This window comes from Ictidomys tridecemlineatus, chromosome 2 (genome assembly GCF_052094955.1).
Source record: "Ictidomys tridecemlineatus isolate mIctTri1 chromosome 2, mIctTri1.hap1, whole genome shotgun sequence".
Classification (NCBI taxonomy): Eukaryota; Metazoa; Chordata; class Mammalia; order Rodentia; family Sciuridae; genus Ictidomys; species Ictidomys tridecemlineatus.
Genome location: NC_135478.1, coordinates 206,081,596 through 206,106,443, shown reverse-complemented (window position 1 = coordinate 206,106,443; position 24,848 = coordinate 206,081,596). Strand labels below are relative to the sequence as shown.

The following is a 24,848-nucleotide window of genomic DNA, read 5'->3' as shown; positions in this document are numbered from 1 at the left end:
AATATGCTGAATGCTAAGAGGAATGTATAGAACTAGGTTTGCCTAACCAAGACAAATTTCTCTTTATGCATTATCAGCTTAAAATCTTATGGTTAAGTCATTGTAAAACGATATGGGCAGCCTGTCCCTGAAACACTGCACTCTGGCAGTCTGAGGCATTCCTCTCTCCAAAACGCATGTTAAGGAAGGCTTGAGCTGGCTTGGACTATGTTAACCTTCTTGCTTGAATGTGTTCCTTTGCTACTTCTACCCTTGACACATTTCCTTTGGTCTTGAGACTCCAGCCACATGAATCTTCTCAGGGTTTCCTCAAAAATCTTTGACCATTCTCTTCCCTCCACTTGGAAGATACTTTGCCTGGCAACACCTAATCATTCTTCAGATCTCAGCCTAAATGTGCTGTCTTCAGAGAGTCTTCCTTTACCACCACATACAAATATGCACTAAAATCACATTTCATTTATTTAATAAAACAATAAATATTTAAATTTTAACTTGTTATATTTCATTTGCTTTGGTGTCTGTCTCCCCATCTAGCCGATGAGCTCCATGAGACTCGACATTAGATCATTCTTGTCTTCTACTTTCTCTTGCACTTAGTACCATGACTGGCAACAGTAAATATTGTTGAATGATTGGATGAACAAAAAACAAAAAAAGAAGATAAACAAAATGTACTGATTTATTACAGTACTTAACCAGGACACAAACTTTTTTTTATGAGTTGTAGACGTTCATCTGGAATTACTAACATGCTTCATGATTGAATGTCATTTCTAAAGTCTAGCTATGTTTCATTTAGCCCAAGTAATTTGACTCATTGATTTTACATGTTCTGAAAACACTTCTGCTGCTGTAAAATACTACTCCTTTGAGTAGTATTTTACTACTCAAAATTCAGTGTTTCCAAATGGCTAATGCAGTGTTTATCTGATTCAGGTGTCAGGTGCTAGGCTTCAGGCTGTTGTTATTGCTGTCCCAATATCTTTTCTCACATGTAGCTACACTTGTACTATCTGGGCAAAGTCTGCATGTGGATACATAGCATAAAGCGCACATTCTGACCGGCTGTCTATCTGGGTTCAGCTTTGTGCAATTTTAGAAATAATCTGGAGCTGCCTTCAAACTCAGCTCAGCCAGTGTGTGACCTAGAGGCAAATTACATCATTTGTCATCTCAATCACAAAATGAGGAAATAAGTATCATATTAACCTGTTATCTCACTTCCTAGAATTACTAACCAAACTGGGAGTTTAGATCAGTGGTATAGCACTTGACTAGCATGTGTAAGGCCCTGGGGTTTGACCCCCAGATCCTCTGAAAAAAATTACCTTACATAATGATCAACAAAAATTTGATGAACTCCAAAGCATTTAATTTTTAAATAGGAAATAGGAAGAGACCATTTGTAAGGCCTCTTGTATGGCTAACATAGTTTTAGAATAGCTTTTGAAGTTCTCATGTACTCCTATCTTTTCCAGGTAAGTACTGTTTCCATATTTGTTCATGGGATCACATTCTACTCTACAATGAGAAACTACATAGTTGTAAGTCACTTGTGTAAGTCTAACACTACACAAGCCAGAGCCTGGCATCTCCACTTTTGGCCTCATGATTTCTATATGCAATTCAGTAGCCTTTCTCATGATTTGTTGAGTCCTTCATGCTGTCTTTATTTAATTTTTTTTCTAGTTCACAGCCAAAGTTGTTTTTCGGACATATAGCTACTTTGCCTATGTTTCCATTTGTGCATCTCTGCCCCTTCCTTAGCTAGGCATCCTCTTCTATTTTTCTCTACCTGTCAAAGTCCCACTCAGATTCCCAGTTTCCAGGCCTAGTACTGGGTATTTTCTATCGCTTTAGTTTTGTTATTTTTTTTTTTTGGTGGGGGGCAGCTACTGGAGATTGAAGTTAGGCATGCTGAATCACATAGCTTGCTCCCTTTATTTATTATTTATTTTGAGATACGCCTCACACAGTTGCTTAGGGCCTTGCTAAATTGCTGAGGGTAGTCTTGAACTTGTGATCCTCCTGCCTCAGCTTCTTGAGTTGCTGAGATTACTGGCATGTGCTACTGTGCCTAGTTCTTACTTAGCATTCCTAATAGGAATTCTGTAGATACTTAGGTCCTGTGTTTTCCTTATTTGTTTTGCATTTCATTAGTTTGGAAGGTGAGGAAGGACTATCTTGATAAAGAGACAGATTCTTCTGCCCCAAGCCTCCCTCTGACTCTCCCTCTGTGGCAAGACTGGGAATAATATTTCATATAAACATTCCAGGTATTCTGATAGAAGTTGCAGTCTATGCTTAGAGTCATACAGAGGATTTAAATGAATGAGCTTTAGGGAATCTGTGATCCTCCAGAAAATTTTTACACTTTTCTCTTTATATATGTATATTTGTATTTTTCTTTGCTAAGGGGGAGGTTTCATAACTAGCAGATTATTAAAGGAGTTTGTGAAACAGTTTTGTAACAAAGAAACACATTATACTATTAAATATTTAACATTTATATATTTATTTATAAGTGGATATATATTTGTATTTGTTTATAATTACATATATTTGGGTTTTTGGAATAAAATAAATCTTCTTTAATTGAGGAATAAAATCTGAACTTAATATTGAGGGTCTAATATATGGGCTTTACTATATAGACATTTAGATTTACCCCTCCCCCCAATAAATAAATAAATAAATAAATAAAAGAGGAAGGCAAAACTTTCGAATTGATTAAGGACAGTCAAGATGCACATGCACACAAACAAACATACGTATATTTCTAGATTGCACAGTTTATTTCAAGTTCTGGAATTCCAGAGATTTAACATAATAAGATAGGTAACACATATATATTCTGCTGGAGAAAAGGGTGGTCCTAAAATTCTGTCATTTTCACTTTCACACGAAGAACACAAGATTAGTATCTTAGTTTTGGTCCCACCTGTCATTTTCTGATTATATATTTTTCAAAAAATTGTTTAATATTCCTGGGCTTCTGATAACTGACTTCTTATAGGAATAATGGCACACAATCTTTCTGAAACCAAGACACAGGCTCATATGATGTTCAAACCCCCCAATATACCTATGGATACAAATATATATTTGTACACACAGGTATATATGCATATATGCATACATATATAAATATGTGTGCATAAGATTTTTTTGTTAGACCACTGGAAAATGCATAAGAGTGTAAATAAATCAAAACATTCCATATTCTTACATTACATAAATAACAGCTTTTATCCATTATTTTTTTGTTCACATGTAAAAATTCAAGCAACACTTATTTTCGCTCGGCATTTTCTTAGTGACATGCAACGTGTGTCTGATAAAATGGTTCTATGATGGTTCATCTGGATTGTCATCTTGGTTGGATTGAGAGGTGATTGAGATTAGAGAATTGAGGGTACTTCCAGAAATGATTGACCTGTGGGACAGCAAATTGGAGTAGGAAACCTGTCCTGAATGCCAGGCAGCAGAGTCCAATAGGCTGGGGCCTAGTGGAACAAAAGGTGGAAGAAAGAGGAAGCTGACTTAGTTGCAAGTTTGATTGTTCTCAATAAGGTGCTTCAATCACTGTTGCAATTGTCTGAGGACATTGGGCTCCAGCTCCTTCACTCTTCTAAAGTGGTCTTTGGCCACAGGCTCCCCAGGGAGTTTCCAGGCCCTTGGACTGGGGCTGTATCATTGATCCTTCTTCTTAGGTTCCATCTTCTTGCAATGAGCAGCTACTATTTCCTCTGGCTCTGCAGCCTGCAGATGACCATTATGAGACTATCTAACTTCTGATCCTGTAAACCAATCTAATAAATCCCCTTTTTGTAATCTCCTGTTGATTCTGTTCCTCTGGAGAACCATGACTAAAAAAGACATATAAGCTCTTCATAGCACATACCTGTAGCTTCAGCTACTTTCACAGCTATTTGGGAGGTTGAGGCAGGAGGTACACTTGAGCCTGGCAGTTGGGGACAGCCTGAGCAACATAGCATGACCCTGTCTCTTTAAAAATAAAATAAAATGATACATGCCTTCTGTTGGATTTTTATTCAAAAGCAAGCATTATTTCAAAAGATAGCATTAAATTGAGGAGAATTATATAAGAAATGAAAAGATATCAAAAGATAGCATTAAATTGAGGAGAATTATATAAGAAATGAAAAGATACATTAAATAATATGCATATTTGCATAAGCTAAATACCAAATGTACTTTGTACAGAAGTTACACACTTATGCAGTAAATATTTCTTACAATATGCATGCTTCTATAAAATATAACAAATAACACCTTAGGGCTAACACCTTCTAGAGCTGTCTTGTCCATAAAAACAGAAAATTGGAAAATTCCTGATTGAATCATTGATTTGTATCTATATTCAATATGTTGTTGGTCAAGGATTTGTGTTCAGTAAGTACTTATTTATATGGCCTTTTAACCCACATACCTTATCACACAACAGTTTCTATGAGACAACAACAACAAAAAGGAAGTGACCTTGTGCTCACCAAAGCAGAGTCCAAAGTACTCGGACTATTGACAAGTAAACTACACTTTTAGGCAGCCAGTGTTAGCAAGTATATCAGTAACTGTCCCAGAAGCCAGCTTCAGTCAAGAAGGGAGGTTCCACCTCGCAGGACACATCACCACAATGAACTCTGCTTTGGGACACCTTGTAAAACTCATTTGAGTTTCTTACAATTACAGAATAGACAGGGACCTTGGAGAACAACGCAGGAGCATATGACTGTGACAGAACCGGGTTTCTAGACCTCCCCATAAGTCTCCGGATTTTGTTACCCTGCCTCATCCCACACAAACTGAAATACAATAGTACTGCTATAAGATCTTGAGGGTTTTCTGAAGTCTGTTAACAATGGTTCATTTCAACTCAAGCATATTAAAGTTTCATCTGCAAAATTCTATCTGGAAACAAATGAGAGCACTAAAGTATGAATAGTTTTGTGTACAAAGATAAGTCTCAGAAACCAGAGAAATCCCAGAAATAGCTCAGGGATTCTCCATACTTTACATGAAATGTATTTACCTCATAAAAGCAAGAGTTGCTTTATTGTTGAATAAAATGTTGAATAAAAGTTGATATATAATTGTGTAAATACTAAGATGAGATAATATCTTAAGCTTATTTAATGATCTTAGTATTTCAAGATTATCTTATTTTTATTGAACTAAGAATAAGTCATTTAATGCTTTGCTATAAAAACTTCATAATGTCGTCAAATTTCATTTCTCAGAATAGGCACTATTTTTCTTTTAGTGTGCAATTAAATGGAATGCTTCCTTGGAAACACTTTGTACCACATGATAAACATAAGCATTAAGTACATACTATTTAAGCTCATTCATGAAACTCATTCTCCAGGGGCTAAGGCTGTAGCTCAGTGGTAAAGCTCTTGCCTCGCATGTGTGAGGCACTGGGTTCAATCCTCAGCACCACATAAAAATAAATAAACATACTGTGTGTTCATCTAAAACTACATAAATATTTTAAAAAACCGTCATTCTCCAAAATAGGGAAAAAGGCATCTTTCAGTGTTTTTCATTTCTTGAAAAGTGGCAATGACATAGAAGTACACACCCATACCCTGGAAAGATTGCTACTGAAGAAAGTCATTTGTTAAAAGAATTGGAGTCATTGCTTCTTCTTTAGTTTATCCTTATGTGAAGTCATATTTTTAATATCTAATCTGTCTGACTTTTGAACATGAAAGAGTCAAGGTGTGGAGACAGGCTGTGTTCCAATCTACTGAGCCAGAGCTCAAAGGGCACAGGAATAACTTAAGTGGAACATTCATAATACTTCCCAGGAAGGTAACAATTGTGATAGTCAGGGACCTCTTATTGCTATCTTGCCATTTGCAATGTGGGAACTAGGACAATAACACTGCAGGGCACTGGGAGTGCTTTCTGGCCAGCAGACTCTCTCCCCCTCTCGATAAAGAATTTCTCTCAGTTATGAATTTCTCCTTGAAAATTAAAATACTGGTTGAGAGTCTTCTGTGTTTTCATCTCTTCGCAGCTTCTCTCTCACTCTGCTACTTTCTAAAAAATTCCTAGCTTACAAACCAATAGTGCTCTTTTGCCTAAAGCAATACCACATGGTATCTGCTATACCACACGGTCTTGAGAGGCCGTGTGGTATAGCAGACAGAGCTGAGAGGCAGGAAATCCACATTCTAGACCCTATAAGCAGTGGAGGAAAAATGAACTGTTTTGGAGTCTTTGTTTCTTATTTTTAAAATGGGAGAGGTTTTATTTTCATCTTTAAGATTCTGGAGTTTTTCTTCTGCAGTATCAAAGTTTCTTTTCAATTAGCATCATCTAACCATCTCTTTAAATGCGATTCACTCAGTGTGACTCTCTCATCTCCACTGAGCTCCTCATTGATCTTCACATATTTGTTCAACAGGAATACTATTATCATTGTTTATCTTCCTCCTTCCCTATTTCCTTTGTGGCTCACCTATTCCAAAATTTATCTGATTATTATAATTCATACTTTTAAAATTCTGTGGTATTGATATTTATGGCTTCTATAACATGCTCTAGCATTCAAATGAAAAAAAAAACAGACATGTCATAATCTCCAGTTATTTTTGTAGGTACATTTGTGCCTTTGTTTTTTTAATTGCATACACTTTTTTCCTATCTCTGATTTCTCCTTCTTTCTTAAGCTTCTGTCTTATTACGTGGGATTTGAAAGGCTTTCGATGAAAGTAAAATGTAAATACAGGTAGGAAAAAGGACACTGTTCATAGGATTGAAATTTTGGCACCTATGGCTTAAAGGAAATTTAATACGTTGTTGAAATCTCATTTTCAGTAAAGAGGACCTAAACTTCCCCCAAATTCAAACTTGAAACAAAGCTTTAACAGGAACATGGTAGACAGTATAAGTGATATAATGAATAGTGTCCTCAACATTTTTACAGTGTGGGGGCTCCAAAGTTTTGCTGGAATGAAACCACACAGAGTTTTTGTATGTTCACCCCATGACAGAAGTGAATTAGTCAAGAGACAAGGTAGTGGTGGAGGAAGAACTTTATTATGATGAGCTGGCTGACTGGAAAATATCTGGACTACCATGCTGAAGACCATTTTAGTTAACAACCACAAGCCTAGATCCTATGTAGGAAACTTAAGAAAGTTCTTATTTAGCCACAGATGGGTGGGTGCTAGAGTAATCATTAATCCTACAGTGGTCCATTTCTTTGACACACATTCTGATGCTATCTGATGGTCACAGATATTCTGGGTTCTGTATGTCTGAAGATTGCTGATTAGGAAGCCCTATGACTGATGGTTATACTTTGGATCTTAAATGATCCTCAAAACTGTTGAAAGTTTTTTTCCTAATGTATCAGTATTCAGAGGGGGGGCCTCTGGGATGTGATTGGGTCATTAAGACTCTGAACTCATGAATGGGTTAAAGCATTTTGGGATTCAAAACTTAATGGAGGGGCAGGGGCTGGGGCTGGGGCTCAGCGGTAGAGTACTCTCCTAGCACAGGCAAGGCCCTGGGTTCTATCCTCAGCATCACATATAATTAAATAAAATAAAGGTATTGTTTCCAACTATAAATAAAAAATAAATATTCTTTAAAAAAATAAAGACTTAATGGGCTATTAGAGGTGGTAGAAATTTTAGGGGCTCGGCCTCATTGGAGGAAGCAGGTCATTGGAATTGTGCCCTTAAAGGGTGTGTCTTCTTTCCACATGACTCTCTCCCCACTCCTTCCTCCTCCCCCTGCTTCTCCCTCCCTCTCCCAACCTCTCCTCTCTCCTTCCTCCCTCTCCCCGTTCCTGGCTGCCATCAGGTTAGCAGTTTTGTTCCACCCTAGGCTCCGCACCATGATGTTCTGCCTCACCTCATCCCAGACCAAAGGAGGCAAGTGACATTTTTTTTCTTTTTGCGGGGGTTGGGGATTTGAACTCAGGGTTGCTCTACTGTGAGCTATCCCCAGTCCCTTTTATTTTTTATTTTGAAATAGGATCTCTTTAAGTTGCTGGGGCTGACCTCAAACTTTTGATTCTCCTGCATCTGCCTCCTGAGTCACTGGGATTATAGGCAAGGACTGAAACCATGAGCCAAATAATCTTTTCTTTCTTTTAAGTTAATTTTCCCAGGTGTTTTTGGCACAATGATGGAAAGGTGAAGAAGACACCATTGTGTTTCCTGTTTTATCTTAGAATAGCTGACTTTAGAGGTGATATTTTAATCATGTAGGTGTGGCTTTTCTTTAAGGTTTAGAATGCCAGGCAAAGGTAAAGAAACCAAAAAGCAAGTTTGCAAAGGATAAATTAACCCATCAGGCAATTTCAAACAGACAAGAGACAGATTAGTGGAAGAAAAAGACATAATAAATTAACAAGTACCCAGAAAATTCACGGCCCAAGAGTCTTACAAAACTATGAGCTCCTCAGAAAAGCCAGATGGTAGAGTCCAAAGTCTTTGTCTCAAGCTACAAAGAGGAATAGAGGCTTGGATAGGGACTGGTTTGGGGTATCCTGGAGGGTAGCAATGACAAGCAATAATAGCAAGAGTGAAGGGAGGAAGCACACAAATGAAGGTTGTCCTATTAGTAGATGCAGTCTCTCAGTGATCTCTCAGAGCTGCCCTCAAAAGAATAGATGAGAACTCTGGCTGGCAGAAGGTCCTTGGTGTGGAAACCTCAACTTTCCTATTTCTCAGTGGTTAACCTTTCCTGGTAAGTGAGATTTCATAACACTTGCATTCCTATGGGAATGGAACCTCAGAAGAAGCCCCCCTCTGCACTTTGGGAAAGAATGAGGATTCAGAGACCAGCATAGGGGGTGGGGGTAGGAGGAAGTTCAGAGAAATACCTTGATGTTACTCTTTTAGTTCAAAGTCATTATAATTTAGAGTTTGGGTATTGTTTCCTGAGCCCCAACAATAGCATATGTCTTTTTTAAACTGATTTTTTTGTTGGTGAATTATAATGCACATAATAGTTGGATTCACTGTGACATCTTTGTACACGTACATAACATAATTTGGTCAATTTTGTTCCCCAATACCCCTTCTTCCCCCTCTTTCCCCATTCCTTCCTCTCTCCCTAGCCCCCTTACCTTACTCTACTGGTCCCTTCAACAATGGCATATTTCAAATTTCATGTTCTTGCTCCTTGCAAGTACCCCCAATATAAACAGAGGACAAAATATTCATGTAAAATTAGTGAATTTGATCCCTAGCACTGTAAAAAACAAACTAATAACAACAAAACTAGTGAAGATGGTTGCCGCAGTCTGGCTGGGCACAAAATCACGAGCCACTCAAGCAGGAACAAACTTTATTTTTGAAACTGCCACCAATACCCCATACACATCCGGGGAAGAAGCCAGTTCACACACGTGGCGGCATTCTCCCGGAACCCCAGAACAAGTTCCTCCCCCGGAATTCCCTCCTACTGTACTTCCCCAACCAATGGGAACTCTCCAGGAGTCCCGTAGCAGGCCCCAGGTGAACAGCAGGAGTCCAATATCCATATGAATGCAAATCTTAACATAATCATATCATCTCAAAGGCTAGCTGGTGTCACCTTTCAACCAAAAGTGCCATGCATCATATTACTTGGCTGTGGCTCTTAGCAGATGGTAATTAAAAAAAATTTTATATAGTGCCATATGGAATGTGAGGCATTCAGTATATGCTAAATAAATACTTTTTTTGTGACATATTTTTTTCTTTTTGCAGGGGTTGGGGATTTGAACCGAGGGTTGCTCTACTGCTGAGCTATCCCCAGTCCCTTTTATTTTTTATTTTGAAATAGGATCTCTTTAAGTTGCTGGGGTTGACCTCAAACTTTTGACTCTCCTGCTTCTGCCTCCTGAGTCACTGGGATTATAGGCATGCACTACTATGCCAACTTTTTAGTGACCTCTTTAAGGAAATTTCACAACGATATCTTAAAACCAGTGATGAAAATCTGTGGGGTTGTTCTCTTAGGAGCACTTTCATAATCAAAGAGAACTGGGAAAGGAGAGAAACCCAGGTCCCTAAGTTAATCAAGTGTTAATCTTTGATTAGGTATAGGATTTATTTGCTCTTTGTTAAAAAATTATCAGTGTGAGGCTAGAGATATACATTGCACATACAAAACCCTAATTTCAATCAATAACAACACCACCACCACCACACACACACACACACACACACACACACACACACACACACACATGTGCACGACAGGAAAAAGAAAATTATTAGTGAGTTGGAATTCCTACAGGCAGGAAACAAAATTTGGTTGTCAGGCCAAACAGATATGGCTCTATTGAATTAGAACAAATTTTAAGATTGATAAAATTTATCAATTTTAAATTTATACTAGCTCTGCTTTTGTAGAGCTAGTATATAAGAGTATTAATTCAATGGTACTTTTGGCTTGAAGGTTAAGCATCCTGATTGAAACTCTTTCTTCTCATACATCTCCTTAAACCAAAATTCTTGACCTTAGTGCTATTGAAATTTGGGGTCAGATTTTTTTTTTTTTTTTTTTTTTTTTTTTTTGTGGGCAGCTGTCCTGTGTGATCCCTGGTCCTTGTGATCTCTTTCCTGTATCACCACCCCAACAGCTGTGATAACCAATAGTGTTTACAGATATTATCAAATGTCTTCAGTGGGCAAAATCACCCCATTTAGAGAATTGCTGATTTAGAATAATCTGAGACAGATTCTCATTAGTACCAGGTAAACTACATTATGGCTAGATTTTAGTTATCGGGATATGTTTGCATTCTGCATGCCCATTTCTATATGCTTTGACTTAAAATTCATATTTCAATTCCTTTTGAAAACTTAAGTTTACCCCAGATAAATTTAAAGAAAAAATTTTCCGCCCTTTGGGTTAAATGGGGAACTCAGCAACCCATGTATAAAGAAGAACCCAAGATGCAGGACAGGGAAATGCACGAAAAGTTGGTAGCTTTAGAAGGCTCTCCATGGAATTCTTTATATTATTATTATTTGTGCTGCTGAGGATTAAACTCATGGCCTTGTACATACTAGGCAAGTACTCTACCACTAAGCTCCATTCTCAGTCCTCACATGAAATTCCTTATTTCATGAAATTTCTTAGGATAACTATATTTTCTTGTAGTCTCTTGAAGTCCAGGTTTGCATTCCTGAATATTCACTTATCATATCCTCCCACTGCTTCCTGGCTGCTCAGTGTCAAAGGATTGTATTGAGCCTTGGGGTTGAGGAGTCTGGTTACACCTAATATGTGCTCTAAGAGCTTTTAGCTCTGGGAGTCGATATGGTCAGAAGTAAACAAAACAAAACAGAGATGGTTTTAGAAATATATGAATTTAAAGAAAGAGGAAACTTAAAGGAACTCCTGAATATGTGAGTTGAAATGAGACATTTTAAAGATATTCATTCAATGTGCAGAACTAAAGTAAAAGCAAGCAGGAAGTAGCATAGAGGGAAAATCAGGGTTGTGAGAAGTTTCAACTCTAGGATCCCATGGTTCCACCTGGGCACTAACCAAAAATGAAACTGCTTCAGAGATGGGGAGGGTGTGGCTCAGGCAGAGCCTACACTTAGTGTGCTTGAGGCCCTGGGTTCATCCTGGGGGAAGGAATGAGAGAAAATAAAAAAGAGAAAATTTAAAAAAAGAAACTGCCTCTTCAAAGAACTATAATAACCGTAGGAGTTTATGTTTAAAAGTATCCAGTAACAGGAAAGGGGAATTAAAAACAGGATTTGTGTGTTCAATTAACTTCACTAAAATTTATACCTTATATGTATATAGTATATATCCCAAGTTCCTTATATATTAAAACAATTTTTTAGATGAATTTGACATGGTAGAAATGCTGTTACAAGGGGAAGAAGACTGGATTCCACAAGTTGTGGTTTTGAAGCAGAAAAGGAAACTTTAGCTTCCTCATGTTAATGATGACAGAACTCACGTCAAACCCTGCCTTATAATAGACATTGTTAGGAATAAAACAGTAATAAGTGAAGTGACTCTAAGTTGATGTATAACATAATTCTATATTTCATTCTTACTGAGAGTACTTTAGATCATGTAACATTTTAGGTCATCATAAATATCAAATATCTTGACAAAAAAACTATTTGTGCTTTCATTTTGTAAAGTTGCATAACTTTATGGGTGACTTCATCTCATCTCATGGCTGATGTAAGAATCCTTATTACAGGACCTTCAAAAAGTACTTGGCAATTTTAAGTTTCAAAATTTAATTGTAGTCACAAGCATGAAAGGCAAAAGATAAAACAAAACACAAATCAGCTAAGAGGAGATGCAAATTGTTAAGTTGTCCTTATGAAATAATACGAATAGCATTCATGTGGTTTGAATGTGTCCCCAAATTTTGTGTGTTACAAACTTAATACTTAAGTTATATGTTGACAGTAGTTTGTGGATCAGTGGGTAAGTGAGTTATTGAGGGAGTGGTTTTGTTATAAAAGCAAGCTTTCTTTGGCTAACCTGCTCTGTCTTCCCATGTGACGCCTTGCACTGCCTTGGGACTCTGAAGAGAGTCCCACCAGCAATAATACTCTCATCAGATGTGGTCCCTTGACTTTGGACTTGCCAACCTCCAGAACTATAAGGAATACATTTCTTTTCTTTACAAATTGCTCAGCCTGTAATATTCAGTTATTCAGTTATAGCAACAGAAAATTAACTAAGACAAACATACCTTCTTTTCTGTATAAACCTATAACAAAGCTCTTATAGTTAGCTTATAATAGCATTCTGACAATGTAATAAAAGAAGAAAAACATAAAATGATGGTTAATACCCAAAAGTCTTTTAAAATAATCAATAGTCTTAGTATACTTCAAAGACAATGTACATTCATTTTAATAGGCAAAGAATATTATTGGACATGTATCAGAATATGAGGCATGAAATAATATATAGTGCAAATTTTAAAAAGACAAAATATTCACTGGCTGGGGATGTAGCTTAATATTAGAGCACTGGCCTATAATGTATGAGGCCTTGAGTTCAATATTCAGCACTGCAAAAAAATAAAAAATAAAAATAAAAATTCACTGTACTATAAAGATAACAGATTACAAGTCATTCAAAATGTAACTTTTTTTCTGAAAGTTGACTGATAAACTGGAAATGTCTATGTTGCTAAACATTTCATTTTAATAATGATAAAAATGCAACTAAAAATTGAAAAGTTTTACTAAAATTCATAAAAGGTAGGTTCAAACAAGACCTGGTGAGATGTACATGTAGTCCCAGCTACTGGGAGGCTGAGGTGGAACCCATGAGTTTTGGAACCAGCCTGGGTAATTATAGCAGGACACTGTTTCAACAAAAACAAAAATAGTAAAGTTGAAATGTCAGCAAGGAAGACACACCATAATCAGGCGGGTCACCCACAGTTCCCTGAGTGGCCATTTTCCCAGATTTTCAAAGTTACATTCATGATAATATAACTTGCCTAGAATATGACCTGTTGATTACTCCCCACTGAACTTTTACTAAAGGGGCTGACCATAGTCCCTTTTGGGTGGATGGGAGGATAAGCTATATAGTAATTATTTAAAACCAAACTGAATAAACTGTTTTCCTTTTGAGAATAAACATTACTTTCCTTATTTTCTTGAATAGCTATATATTTATATTAGAAAGTCCCTAGATACCATCAAAATGCATATTATGCAATATATAGTCTACAAACCCATGTTACTAATAAATATTCATATTTAAGTTTGCATTTGTGAATACTTTATACTATATAATAACTGTATGAATGAAGATATAGCTGGATGATACTGGAAAGAAATAAGAGCATAGATATTTCCAGTTCACTAAGTAGATTAAAATATATCATACATAAAGCTGGACATGGTGGTACATGCCTTTAATCCCAATGGCTCAGGAGGCTGAGGCAGAAGGATTGCCAGTTCAAAGCCAGCCTCAGGAAAAGCAAGTCACTAAGCAACTCAGTGACATCCTGTCTCTAAATAAAATAAAAAATAGGGCTGGGGATGTGGCTCAGTGGTCAAGTACTCCTGAATTCAATCCCTGGTAACCCTCCCCACACTCCAAAAGAAGTATAACAATACATAAAAACTCAATATTTATGCACAAAATGAAAAATACATATTGTATCCTTGTGTCTCTATCTTTATTATAAAATGTTACATTCTTGGAAAAGCAAGGGATCCTGAACAACCAAAACAATCTGAAAAACAAGTTTGGAAAAGAAAAACAAATCAGAATTCCAGATTTCAAAATTAAAACTATAGCAGTCAAGACAGTGATGGGGATTGGATGGGGATAGGCATACAGGTGTATCAAATATAACTGAGTCTAGAAAGAAATCCTAACATTTATGGATTGTTGATTTTTGACAAAGAGGCCAAACCAGTTCAATGGTCTAATAATCTTTATCAAATGGTGCTGGAACAATTAGATTTCTACATACAAAAAGAATGGATTTGTATCCTTATTTCACACAAAGCCAGTTACAAACTGCCACATACTGTATGATCCTATTTATACAAAGTATCCAGAATAGGCAGATGTATAGTGACAAAAGTCTGTAACTTAAAGTGGATCAAGGCATAAATTATGAGCAAAAGCTATAAAACTCTTATAGGAAAACACAGGAGTAAATATGATGTGAGGTTAGGTAATGATTTCTTAGATACAATATCAAAATCACAAATGATAAAAGAAAAAATTGATTAGTTGGACGTTATCAAATTAAAATATTTCATTCCTCAAAGGGCACTATCAAAAAAGTGAAAAAGCAACCTGAGCAATGGGAGAAAATCTTTGCAAATCATAGATCTCATTAGCAACTTCTATCCAGAATATATAAGAAATACTTAAAACTCAACAACAATAAAATAACCCAATTTAAAAATGGGTAAGGGATCAAAATAGAAATTTCTCTATAGAAGATATACAAATGGTCAATAAACATATGAAAATATGTTCAACATTGTTAGTCTTCATAGAAATGAAAATCAAAACCACAAGATAAACTCACTAGGACAGTAATAATAAAAAGATAATAATGAACACTATTGCTATAGTACTGTAATGAAGGGCATGGAAAAATTAGAATCTCCATATATTTTTAGTAGGTATATAAAATGGTACTGTCACTTTGTAAAGCAGTTTGGCAGTTTTTGAAATGTTAAACATAGAATTAACATATCCTACAATTCCACTATAAAGTATATTCAAGATGAATTGAAAACATGCTCACATAAAACCTGTACAGAAATATTTATAGTAGCATTATTCAAATAATCAGAAAGTAGACAACTCAAATGTCCATCAACTGATGAATGCATAAACAAAAGTTGGTACATTGATACAAGGTAATTATTATTCAGCTTAAAAAAAGGAACAAAGTACTGGTATATGCTAAAACATGGATGAATCTAGAGAATATAACTGAAAGAAAGCCAGTTACAAATGGCCACATATTGCAGGATTCTATTCATACAAAGTATCCAGAATAGGCAAATCTATAGTGACAGAAAGTCTGTTACTGGTTGTATAGGACTGGGAAGTTGTAGGTGGGGTGAGGTGAGGAGTGATTGCTAACAGGTGTGTTTTTTTGGGGGGATGACAGTGTTCTAAAATTAGGTTATGATGATTGAATAATTATCAATATGGTAAATATTGATTTATACACTTTAAGCGGGTAAAATTTATGGCATATGATTTATATATCAATAAAGCCGTTATAAGCTTTTAAATGTTTTGTTCTGTTAGGTAATAAGGAATTTTTCTAAAATGTAAAAACATTATAGTTGTCTTAACTCTTCCCCTAGGATTTTGGGGGTAAACTTTCATATACAATAAATATCATCAGTGGTGACCCCAAATTAAGCACCAATGTTGAAAAGAGTCCTTTTGGCTGGGTATGGTGGGCAAATGCTTGTAATCCCAGTGACTAGGAGGGCTGAGGCAGAAGGATCACCAGTTCAAAGCCAGCTTCAGCAATTTAGTGAGGCCCTAAAGTAATGTAGAAAGATCCAGTCTCAAAATAAAATATAAAGAGGGCTGGGGATGTGGCTCAGTGGTTAAGTGCCCCTGGGTTCAATCTCTGGTACAAAACACAAAAACAAAAACAAACAAACAAACAAAAAAACAGTACCTTTGAATAAAAAACACTGTTCATCTGCTGTTGGTAATTTTTCATATTGAGTTTATCTCTTTATATTCATCATCCTTTAGTTTACTGTTGGTTGTGTCCCAAAATAATGATGCCTCTACTGCTCCTCCCATTAAAAACAAGAAAAGATCACAAATTATTTCAGCATGTTCATTTTATACACCAAGATGAACTTAGTTTTCAGATCTGTCCTACAGATTAGGGCCATTTACTACACCCCATTACTTATCACATGAGTCTTAGCAGTAAGCCCGCTATGGAGATTGAAATATGAACTACTAGTATTTTTCTACTCTTTGTGGCAAAACTTATCCAAATTTGCCTATATAGTTCTTTCCAATTTGTGTTATATGAGAAAGAGATACATAGGAATAATAAGAAAGATTTCTATGGCAACTTTAAAATGTTATAAACATCACTGGTACCACCTCATGCTTTCCTCCATAAAAACATTTTGATTCATAGTTGTTTTTTAATCTTGGGACTACTTCTATCAGATGTACTTCAAATGCCTGAAGTATCTTCTCACTAACCAATGTCTCCCAATATCTAAGAAATAATTTTTATAAAGTTTAAATTTAACCTGAGTACAACATAATTTGAAATCTGCCAGTAAGGTAAATATCATAAATTTTGAAGAAAAACACAAATTGTTTAAATATATCATCAGTTTTTGTGGTTATTGATACATCTGTTCATCAGCATATTTTTAAAAGATTATCTTTTTTCCCCTACACACTCAAATCTATATTTCACTCATTTTCTTCAGTTTCACAATCTTTTCTTTTCCCACAAACCCAGGAATCCTTACAGAAACATCTGTGCCCACTAAAATATCAAGACTAGGAGAAATAGAGTTAGGCTAAGAGAACCTAAATTCTATGCCACCAGCAGGTATTAAATATGCATAAACTTAAAGAGGTGCCAGAAATTCACTACAAAGAAAAAGTACAACGAAGGTTTTCGAGTAGTTTTCTTATTATTCAGTTTAAAAACTGTACCTTACAAGCCAATTTTAATATAATCCAGAAAACAACAATTATATATTATGAGAGAAAAAGTTCTTCACAACTTCAGAAATTTTTACAACAAATTCACCATCCTTAAATGATAACCTTTTTGACTAGATGTTTCAGAATTGAGAAGATTCCTTAAAAGGTAAGTCTACTACTTATTATGCAACACCTCCAAACACGTTAATATTTCTGTAGGAAACTTATGAATACTTACACCATAATTTTCTGTTATGATCCATTCAGTTCAAACTTTACTACTAAATGAGTTTGGAAAGACAAATTAGGGATCGGGGCCTGTAATGTATGTTAATTTCAAATCTTGTTCTTTTTATACTGTATTTGATATCTAGTTCAGAGCACATGTAAATTTGTGGTCTTTTCCTTTCCAAAAACTAGTGGGGAGAAAAAAAAAGAAGTAAGATTAAAAATTAAACAGTATATTTTATTTGAGGAGGGAAATGTAAAATGGACTAACCTATGAAACTACATTAACCACCTCTTCAGCTAGAATTTGTCCAGCTCTGTTCTGGTTAAAAATTCCATTTCTTGGCACGATAATAGAAACATCAGATAAGCCCCAGGTTTGCCCTGTGAACATCCCTGGTGCCTTCAAGGACGTTGAAAAGTGCAGCAGGGCCAGGGGACCGGGATGGTATAGTGTTGCAGCTTGGGCAAACTTCAGCCTCAGAGATGAAGGGAAAGAGGTCGAGGAGGGATCCGTGTGGTCACCGTGCTCTTGCCAGAACACAGGGCGGACAACGAAATTCCTTTCTAAAACTCTGGGCTGAGTTCTTTGCTTGGGTGATGCAAAAAGCATCGCCCTGGGAAAAGGGAGGAGAGCAACGGGGCGCGCAAGAAAAAGAGTGAGGGAATCTGGGCGCGGCGTCAAGCAGAAACCGGTGTAAACAGGTTTGAGCCATCCGTTTCAGTGTCTTCCAGGAGGCTGGGTCCTTCCGTGGGCGGAGGAGTCCCCAGATAGCTCAGGTCGGGGCGTCGGGGCATTGAGCTCCCACAGCGTCAGGCAGGTCACCGAGGCTGCGCGGACTTGGGGAGCTAGCTTGGTGCGAGGCAAGTCTTTCCCAGGCCCGCAGCCCAGAATCCTACCCCAGGCCTAGAACGCTCGAGGCAGGCGGGGCGGAGTCCCTGCACGGCGCAGGCCCAGTGGGTCCCTCGCTTCAGGCACTGGGCGGGGCCGTGGAGGCCTTCTGTCCAATCCTGTTCCCCGGCGCGCGCGGGGCGGGACCCTCTTGGCTTTGCGTCCAATTCCCGCTCCTCTGCGGCGCACAGCGAGTAGAGCGGCGCAGCTGTCGGGAGCGGAACCGTGGGCGAGGCTCGGTCGGTGAGGATGGCAGGCAGGCCTGCGGAGCCACCACTCCCTCCCTCTCCTAGTCCGGCAGCTCAGGGGCGGGGGAAAGTTGAGTCGTTTAGAACAAAGTTAGGTCGCCTTGAACTGCAGAGGTGCTGGGGGTCAGCGGGGGTGTGGTATCCTCCTGCATCTCGCCTGTCGGCGTCTGAAGCGGTGTCCCTGAGGCTGGGCCACTGAGCTGGTCCGTCGTGGTGCTTACTTGGATTTCTCTGTCTTGGTGTCTTCTTGAGTGTGCAGAGCTGCTTTGGGTTGGTGGGAGGAGACTCTAAGCTTTCCTTGCCCTCTGCTGCTGCTCTGACCTCCCGTGGTCCTGCGACGGGCTGCTGGCACAGATACGGGCACTGGAAGGTATCTTGTGTCTCGGTGGACCCATCTAATGGAAGGTGCAGTTTCCCGAAACCTAGTTGATTTTATAGAAATTTAATCCTCTGCAGCAGATAAACAAACTTTCTGCGTGAGTTTGCAGCGGTTCACAAAAAGTTGAGTCTTGAAGTCTCCCTTCTCCTCCTAGATTGTCTGTCTGCCCTCCACCGTCTTTCACCAGCTTTTGTTAATTTCTCTGAAGACTTTGTTCAGTTTGTTTCTTCCTTCCCATAGTCACAAACTTAATTCAAATACCAGTGTTCTCAAAACAAATTATTGCAACTGGTAGGCTTAAAAAGTTCATGTTGGTATACTGGTATGTGACAGTCTGTTCCTTTACTTATTGTTCCTGGTTCTCTAAAATCCAGCAACGTCATTTTCGTAGTGCTATTCAAATTATATTATTTAGCTTATTCTTTGTGATTGGGAATTCAAGATCACTCTTTAAAGAAAGAATCTGATAATTCATATTATTGTTACCTGTTGGTGACTTAACCACTGTAGTGAGTTTGAAATTAGTACTCTTGTTCCCAGTTTTCTAGAATCTATTAAGTAGCAGAGAGGTGTACAGAGAGTATCTTCCTCCATGTGTTTCTCTGCATCTTCTCTGTAATAGTTTCCTATTGTTGCAATAACAAATTACAACACACTGAACAATTAAAACATCATAAATGTATTACTCACAGCTTCTGTAGATCTGAAAGACTTCAGTGAATTTAGCTGGGTGTTCTGCATAGAAGCTGTACAGAGTTGAAATCAAGGTTTCTGCAGGTCTGAGTTCTTTTCTGAGGCTGTTGGGGAGAATCCACTTCCAGATTCATTCAGGTTATTGGCAGAATTGATTTCCACTGTGCTTATAGTACTGAGGACTCCATTTCCTTACTGTCTGTCAGCCCTATGTATCTGTCAGTTCCTTGAAGCCACCTACATCTTCAAAGTCAGCGCCAGCATCTCTGCTTCAGAGGACTTAAGTGATCAGATTAGGTCCACCTGAACAGTATCCCTGTTTTATGGTCAGATGTTCTATAGATGATAACCAAGTTACAATTACAGAAATAGTGATCCCATATTCACAGGTCTGGAGATTAGAAGGGCTGAAATTTGAGGTCATTTAGAGAAATTCTGCATATGGTTGTTTCCAGCTGAATTGGTGGCTGGCCTTGAATTTGTGATCCTCCTGCCTCAGCCTCCTGAGTAGTTGGAATTACAGTGTTGCACTGTGCAGCTGGACCCAGCTTCAGCTGGATTATTTTTATAATGTACTTTTTTGGGCATTTAAAATACAGTCTATGATAAGGAAATTCGTTAAAGTTATTTGCCTCCGAGCACATGGCTAGAAGGTGGCTTATTCTATTTGGACCCAGATCTACATTTTCATTAGGTTCAAAGCCTTTTTGGGTGTTCAAAACAATGTGTAACTGAAGTCATTAGAAAAGAAGAATGAGAGGAACTATGAGATCTTTGTTATACTTCACTTTCAAATTATCTCTTTATATTAATGGTATAGATAGCTCTTCTCCATAAAAAAAAAAACAACCCAAGATATGGCATGAATAAAACAAAAGTCGTGAGATTTTTTTTTTGTTGTTTGAGAGCTATGTTGCCTGGCTTTGAATTCCTAGGCTAAAGCAAACCGTTTGCTTCAGCCTCCTGAGTAGCTGGGACTACAGGCATGTGCCACCATGCCCGGCATTTTTTTTTTTTTGATATATCTAGAGATAGGAGTCCATGCTAATAGGGTGCTTCTGACAACCTCAGCAAATGGCTTCCATAAATGGGTCCAAGGCATTGTTCTAGTTGACATTCCCTGATGGGCAGTGAGGAGGAAACATGAAAGAACACATGCAGTCCTTTTTAGGGTTATGAACTGGAGATAACATATATCCCAAGGCCACACTGAGCTCCATGGGAGAATAGGAGAAATATAACTGTGTGGCTGTATGCCCAGCTAAAACTCAGGATTCAAAGGGGAAAGGATGTTGACCGAAAAAAAATTTCTGCTGTGCCTTTGTTTTTGATACTATTTAATTTTGTGACCTCTAAGTGGAATATTTGTTTTGCTTTGCTGTTTATTTGAAAGGATAGGAAATTCTTATTCAATATTGATACTCCTGTTTTCTCAGTTGCTATTTTAATATGTAATTTATATATAAAGTCTTCTTTGAGAAATGTCATTTTTTAAATTTAGCACTTGTATGTAGACCTTCTTCATATTTTTGGTTTAGTTTGATTTATATGATGAAAATTAATACATGTGTGGAAGACATTCAAGATTGCTTTGGAATATTTGAAACCATTCTGAGTAGGCCTTACACCATCTTCACAACGTACAGCAGTTTGTCATATGATTTATTTTTTTTTGTATCCTGTAATTCTATAGTTGAGCAACTCTTCCACACCCCTTCATGTGCTCCTCAAAGTTCTCTTTTTCAGCACATAATCCTTTTCTAAATATCAAACCCCATCCATCCATCAATACTTTCTGTACACTTCCTCACCCACTATCATGCTGCCTATCCTGTATGGGGGAAAAATGTGCAGTGTAATAGATCTGGGTTACAGTTCTAGGTATAATCTCTTAGGCAGATTACTAAATCTCTCTTTGTATTTTTTTTTCATATGTTAAAATTGCAGAGAATGTCACTTTTCAGAGATAAGAAGATTAGGGAGATGACACACGTTTTTATATCTGAATTAGGCTTTCCCCAAAGAGGACTCTCTTATTTCTTTTTTTTAAGTTGTAGTTGAACACAATCTTTATTTATTTTTAATGAGGTGTTGGGGATTGAACCCAGCACCTTTCATGTGCTAGGCGAGTGCTCTACCGCTGAGCCATAATCCCAGCCCCAACTCCTCCTATTTCTTGCCTAAAGGACATAAACCAGTGTTTGGGGAACTGAATGGGGAGAGGGTACAAGAAGGCTCAAAATTCAAGGAGTATACTTTTTCTTTTTTCAGTGGTGATGGAAATTGAACCCAGGGCTTTACATATGCAAAGCAATACCTGGCACATACTGCAATACTTTTTGACTTTCTTTATCTGACAAGCTTGTAAATTCCACAGAATGGGATCAAGTCTTAGATACAGTCTGACCCTGAAATATTGGTTTAATGAATTGGGCCTAGCATATATAAGAATATTTATGAGATTGAATTTGTGAGTGCTGCCTCTTTTTTTCTTTAGGTTTCCTATTGTGACTATATCATGGAAAATCAATTGGCTAAATCAATCGAAGAACGAACATTTCAATACCAGGATTCTCTTCCATCACTGCCTGTTCCTTCACTTGAAGAATCATTAAAAAAATACCTTGAATCAGGTATGTTTATAATCTTAAAATTATCCCTTACTTCTTAGCAACTTAGAAAACAGATGCTGTTAGAAGTTGATGAGGGTCTGATTGCTTCTAGGCTCATGATAAAGTGTCCTTAAAATATCCAAAATGTTTCTTTTTCTCTTTTGTTATTTTTTTCCACAGTTTGTAAAGCAAGATAGTATTAATAGTCCTTCAGTGAAAAGTGCAATCCTTTGCCCCATTTCCCTGGCTGCTTCTTCTCCTTGCAAATCCCACCCTTCAGGCAAGAATTTTCAAATCTTTTATGTTCCTTATGTTATCTACACAATTAAAGTAATATTCTTATTTTACTATTTCTTGCATCTTTTACCTGTAGGTATTATAAATCAGTTCTCTTTCATCCTTTAGCCCTCCCTGTCCCCAGCATAAATACAAAGCAACATTACCTCATTTTCCCTCTCGTTCTTTCTATATAGTTGTGCAAAAGTCATTATTTAGGATTAAATCAGCAGTCCTCTGTTTATTTCAGGATTTCACCCTATTTTAATCAACATACACCTGACTTAATTCACCTAATCATTCAGGATTTATGGTTATACAATTATTCATACGTGAACTCTGCATTTTACTTTGATTTACCTTCTTCTTGCATTTTCCCCTTATTTTTAATTTTTTACTTTACTTTGTATTTATAAATAAGTTTTCCCAAACATTGCAGTGAAAATTCCTGAATACATTTAAATATATAAAGTATTCTGTCAGTTTCATTTCTACCTGAATACTCCTTTTCAGGAGCCCTTTCCCCTCTTGCTCTAATTAGGTTAGCTTTTCTTGAGCTTGATGGACAACTGGTATACTGGAGCTTTCCTTTGCCATCATCCTGGGAGTTCTCTTCACATTTCTTTCTTGTGTCAGACTCTCTATTTCCTAGATTTAATATCTTTCGTTTTCTTGATTTACTTCATTATTTGACTCATCTTCAGTAGATACCTGAGAAAGAATATTTGGGAGGAAAAAGTATGAAGTAAAAACATGTTTACTTGATTGGTTGGTTGAGTATTAAATTCTGAATTAGAAATCATTTTTTCTGAAGAACTTTGAAGGTATTGTTTATTATTCTTGAGAAGTATGATGCCATCTGATTTTGAGGCCCTACCTCCTAAAGGTCCGTAGCACCTCCCCATACTACCAGGCTGGGATCAAGCCTTCTACATCTGGCCCTTTGGCAGACACTTTCCATGTGTAAGCCATAGCAGTGCTTTTTCCTTTTTGGTCTCTTTACTGTTTGATATCAGCAATCCATTTTGTTTTGTTCTGTCTCATGTGAGAGACTTTCCTCAAATATCTGCAAATATTCTTAGACATTCAAATTTAGGAGTAAGACTCTGAAAAAGCTGACTAGGAACTCTGTGTGACTGAGTTGGACTTGGTGGCCAGTGGGCCTTAATGTTGGATAATAGGGCAGAGACCTAGAAATTCCATTAGGGCATACCCGAATTTCAGTATTCTTTTCTCTTGAACTGATGGCTTTCTCCAAAGAGGACTCCTCTTATTTCTTTCCTAGAAGGCATAAATCAGTGTTTTGGGAACTGAATGGGGAAGGGGTAGAAGGAGGCTGAACATTCAAGGAGTGTACTTTTGTTTTTCTTTTTTTGGTAGTTGTGGAGATTGAACCCAGAGTTTTACACATTGCTAAGCAAGTACTCTCCCACTGAATTAACTGTATCTCCAGCCCCAATGTTTTTCTTTTTCTTGTAAATTTAAATTAAATTTTACTTTTTAACTAATACATAAAAACATAAAAAGCTGTATTAATGGGGTATCATGTGATGTTTTAATACATATGTATGAACCTAGATTGAAACTAGGTTCTATGTCCTCAAACATTTTATCATTTCACATCCCCAGCCCTTTTTTCCTATTTTGTATTTTACTTAGAGACAGGGTCTCACTGAGTTGCTTAGCACCTCCTTTTGCTGAGGCTGACTTTGAACTCGTGATCGTCTTGTCTCAGCTCCCAAGCCACTGGGATTACAGGCATCCCGACTGCACCTGGCTTTCTTATCATTTCTTTATGGTGAAAATTTTCACAATTGTTATCAGTATTCACCATACTGTGCAGTCGCACACCATAAACTCCTTACTTCTAACTATACTGAGTACCCGTTGATAAACCTTTCCATAGCCCTCCCTCTTCTCTACTTTCCTTGATCTTTAGTAACACCTTGCTACTCTCAACTTCAATAAGATCAACTTTTTTTTAGTTTCTACATATGAGTGAGATCATGCAATACTTGTCTTTTTGTGCCTAGCTTATTTCCCTTAACATAACAATCTAGTGGGATTTTTTTTTTGGGCAAATGACATGTTTTTGCAAATGATAGAATATCATTGTTTTTTTAAAATTGTTGAATAGTTTTTCATTGTGCATATGTGTCACATTTTCTTTATCCATCAGTTGATGAACACTTAGGTTGTTTCCATTTTTTGGTTACACATGCTAAGCAATATACTACAACCTAAGACATTATATTGTATTCCATTATACTCTCCATTCATTACAGGCAGGAATCTATGTATTCTGTCTTGTCTGGGTCAACTTCTCTGGGGAATAAAACTCCTATTTT

The 24,848-nt window shown here is 37.2% G+C and overlaps 1 protein-coding gene and 1 long non-coding RNA gene across 6 annotated transcripts in view; one reads left to right on the top strand and one right to left on the bottom strand.

The window, feature by feature from the left end:
* Positions 1-7,778: 7,778 nt before the first annotated feature.
* Crot (carnitine O-octanoyltransferase) overlaps positions 7,779-24,848 on the top strand; it is a 47,420-nt gene continuing 30,350 nt past the window's right edge. Inside the window, exons 1-2 of one of the 4 annotated variants that reach the window (XM_078040499.1) lie at positions 7,779-7,916; positions 22,110-22,245. In XM_078040499.1, the coding sequence (XP_077896625.1) occupies positions 22,131-22,245 (115 nt within the window). In that variant the 5' untranslated portion in view covers positions 7,779-7,916; positions 22,110-22,130. Of the gene's footprint in view, positions 7,917-18,391; positions 18,536-18,604; positions 18,744-22,109; positions 22,246-24,848 lie in introns of those variants that run through there. The other 3 variants (XM_013365054.4, XM_005340014.5, XM_021719942.3) reach the window with 3 other exon arrangements.
* Positions 9,325-18,570, bottom strand: LOC110596954 (uncharacterized). Of its 2 annotated transcripts, XR_013435326.1 has the most exons (3): positions 17,411-18,570; positions 16,163-16,280; positions 9,325-14,227 (listed from the first exon to the last, which is right to left on the bottom strand). It is a non-coding gene; the product is annotated as an uncharacterized LOC110596954 (long non-coding RNA). The 2 variants fall into 2 exon arrangements; XR_013435325.1 differs by having other exon boundaries at positions 9,325-16,280.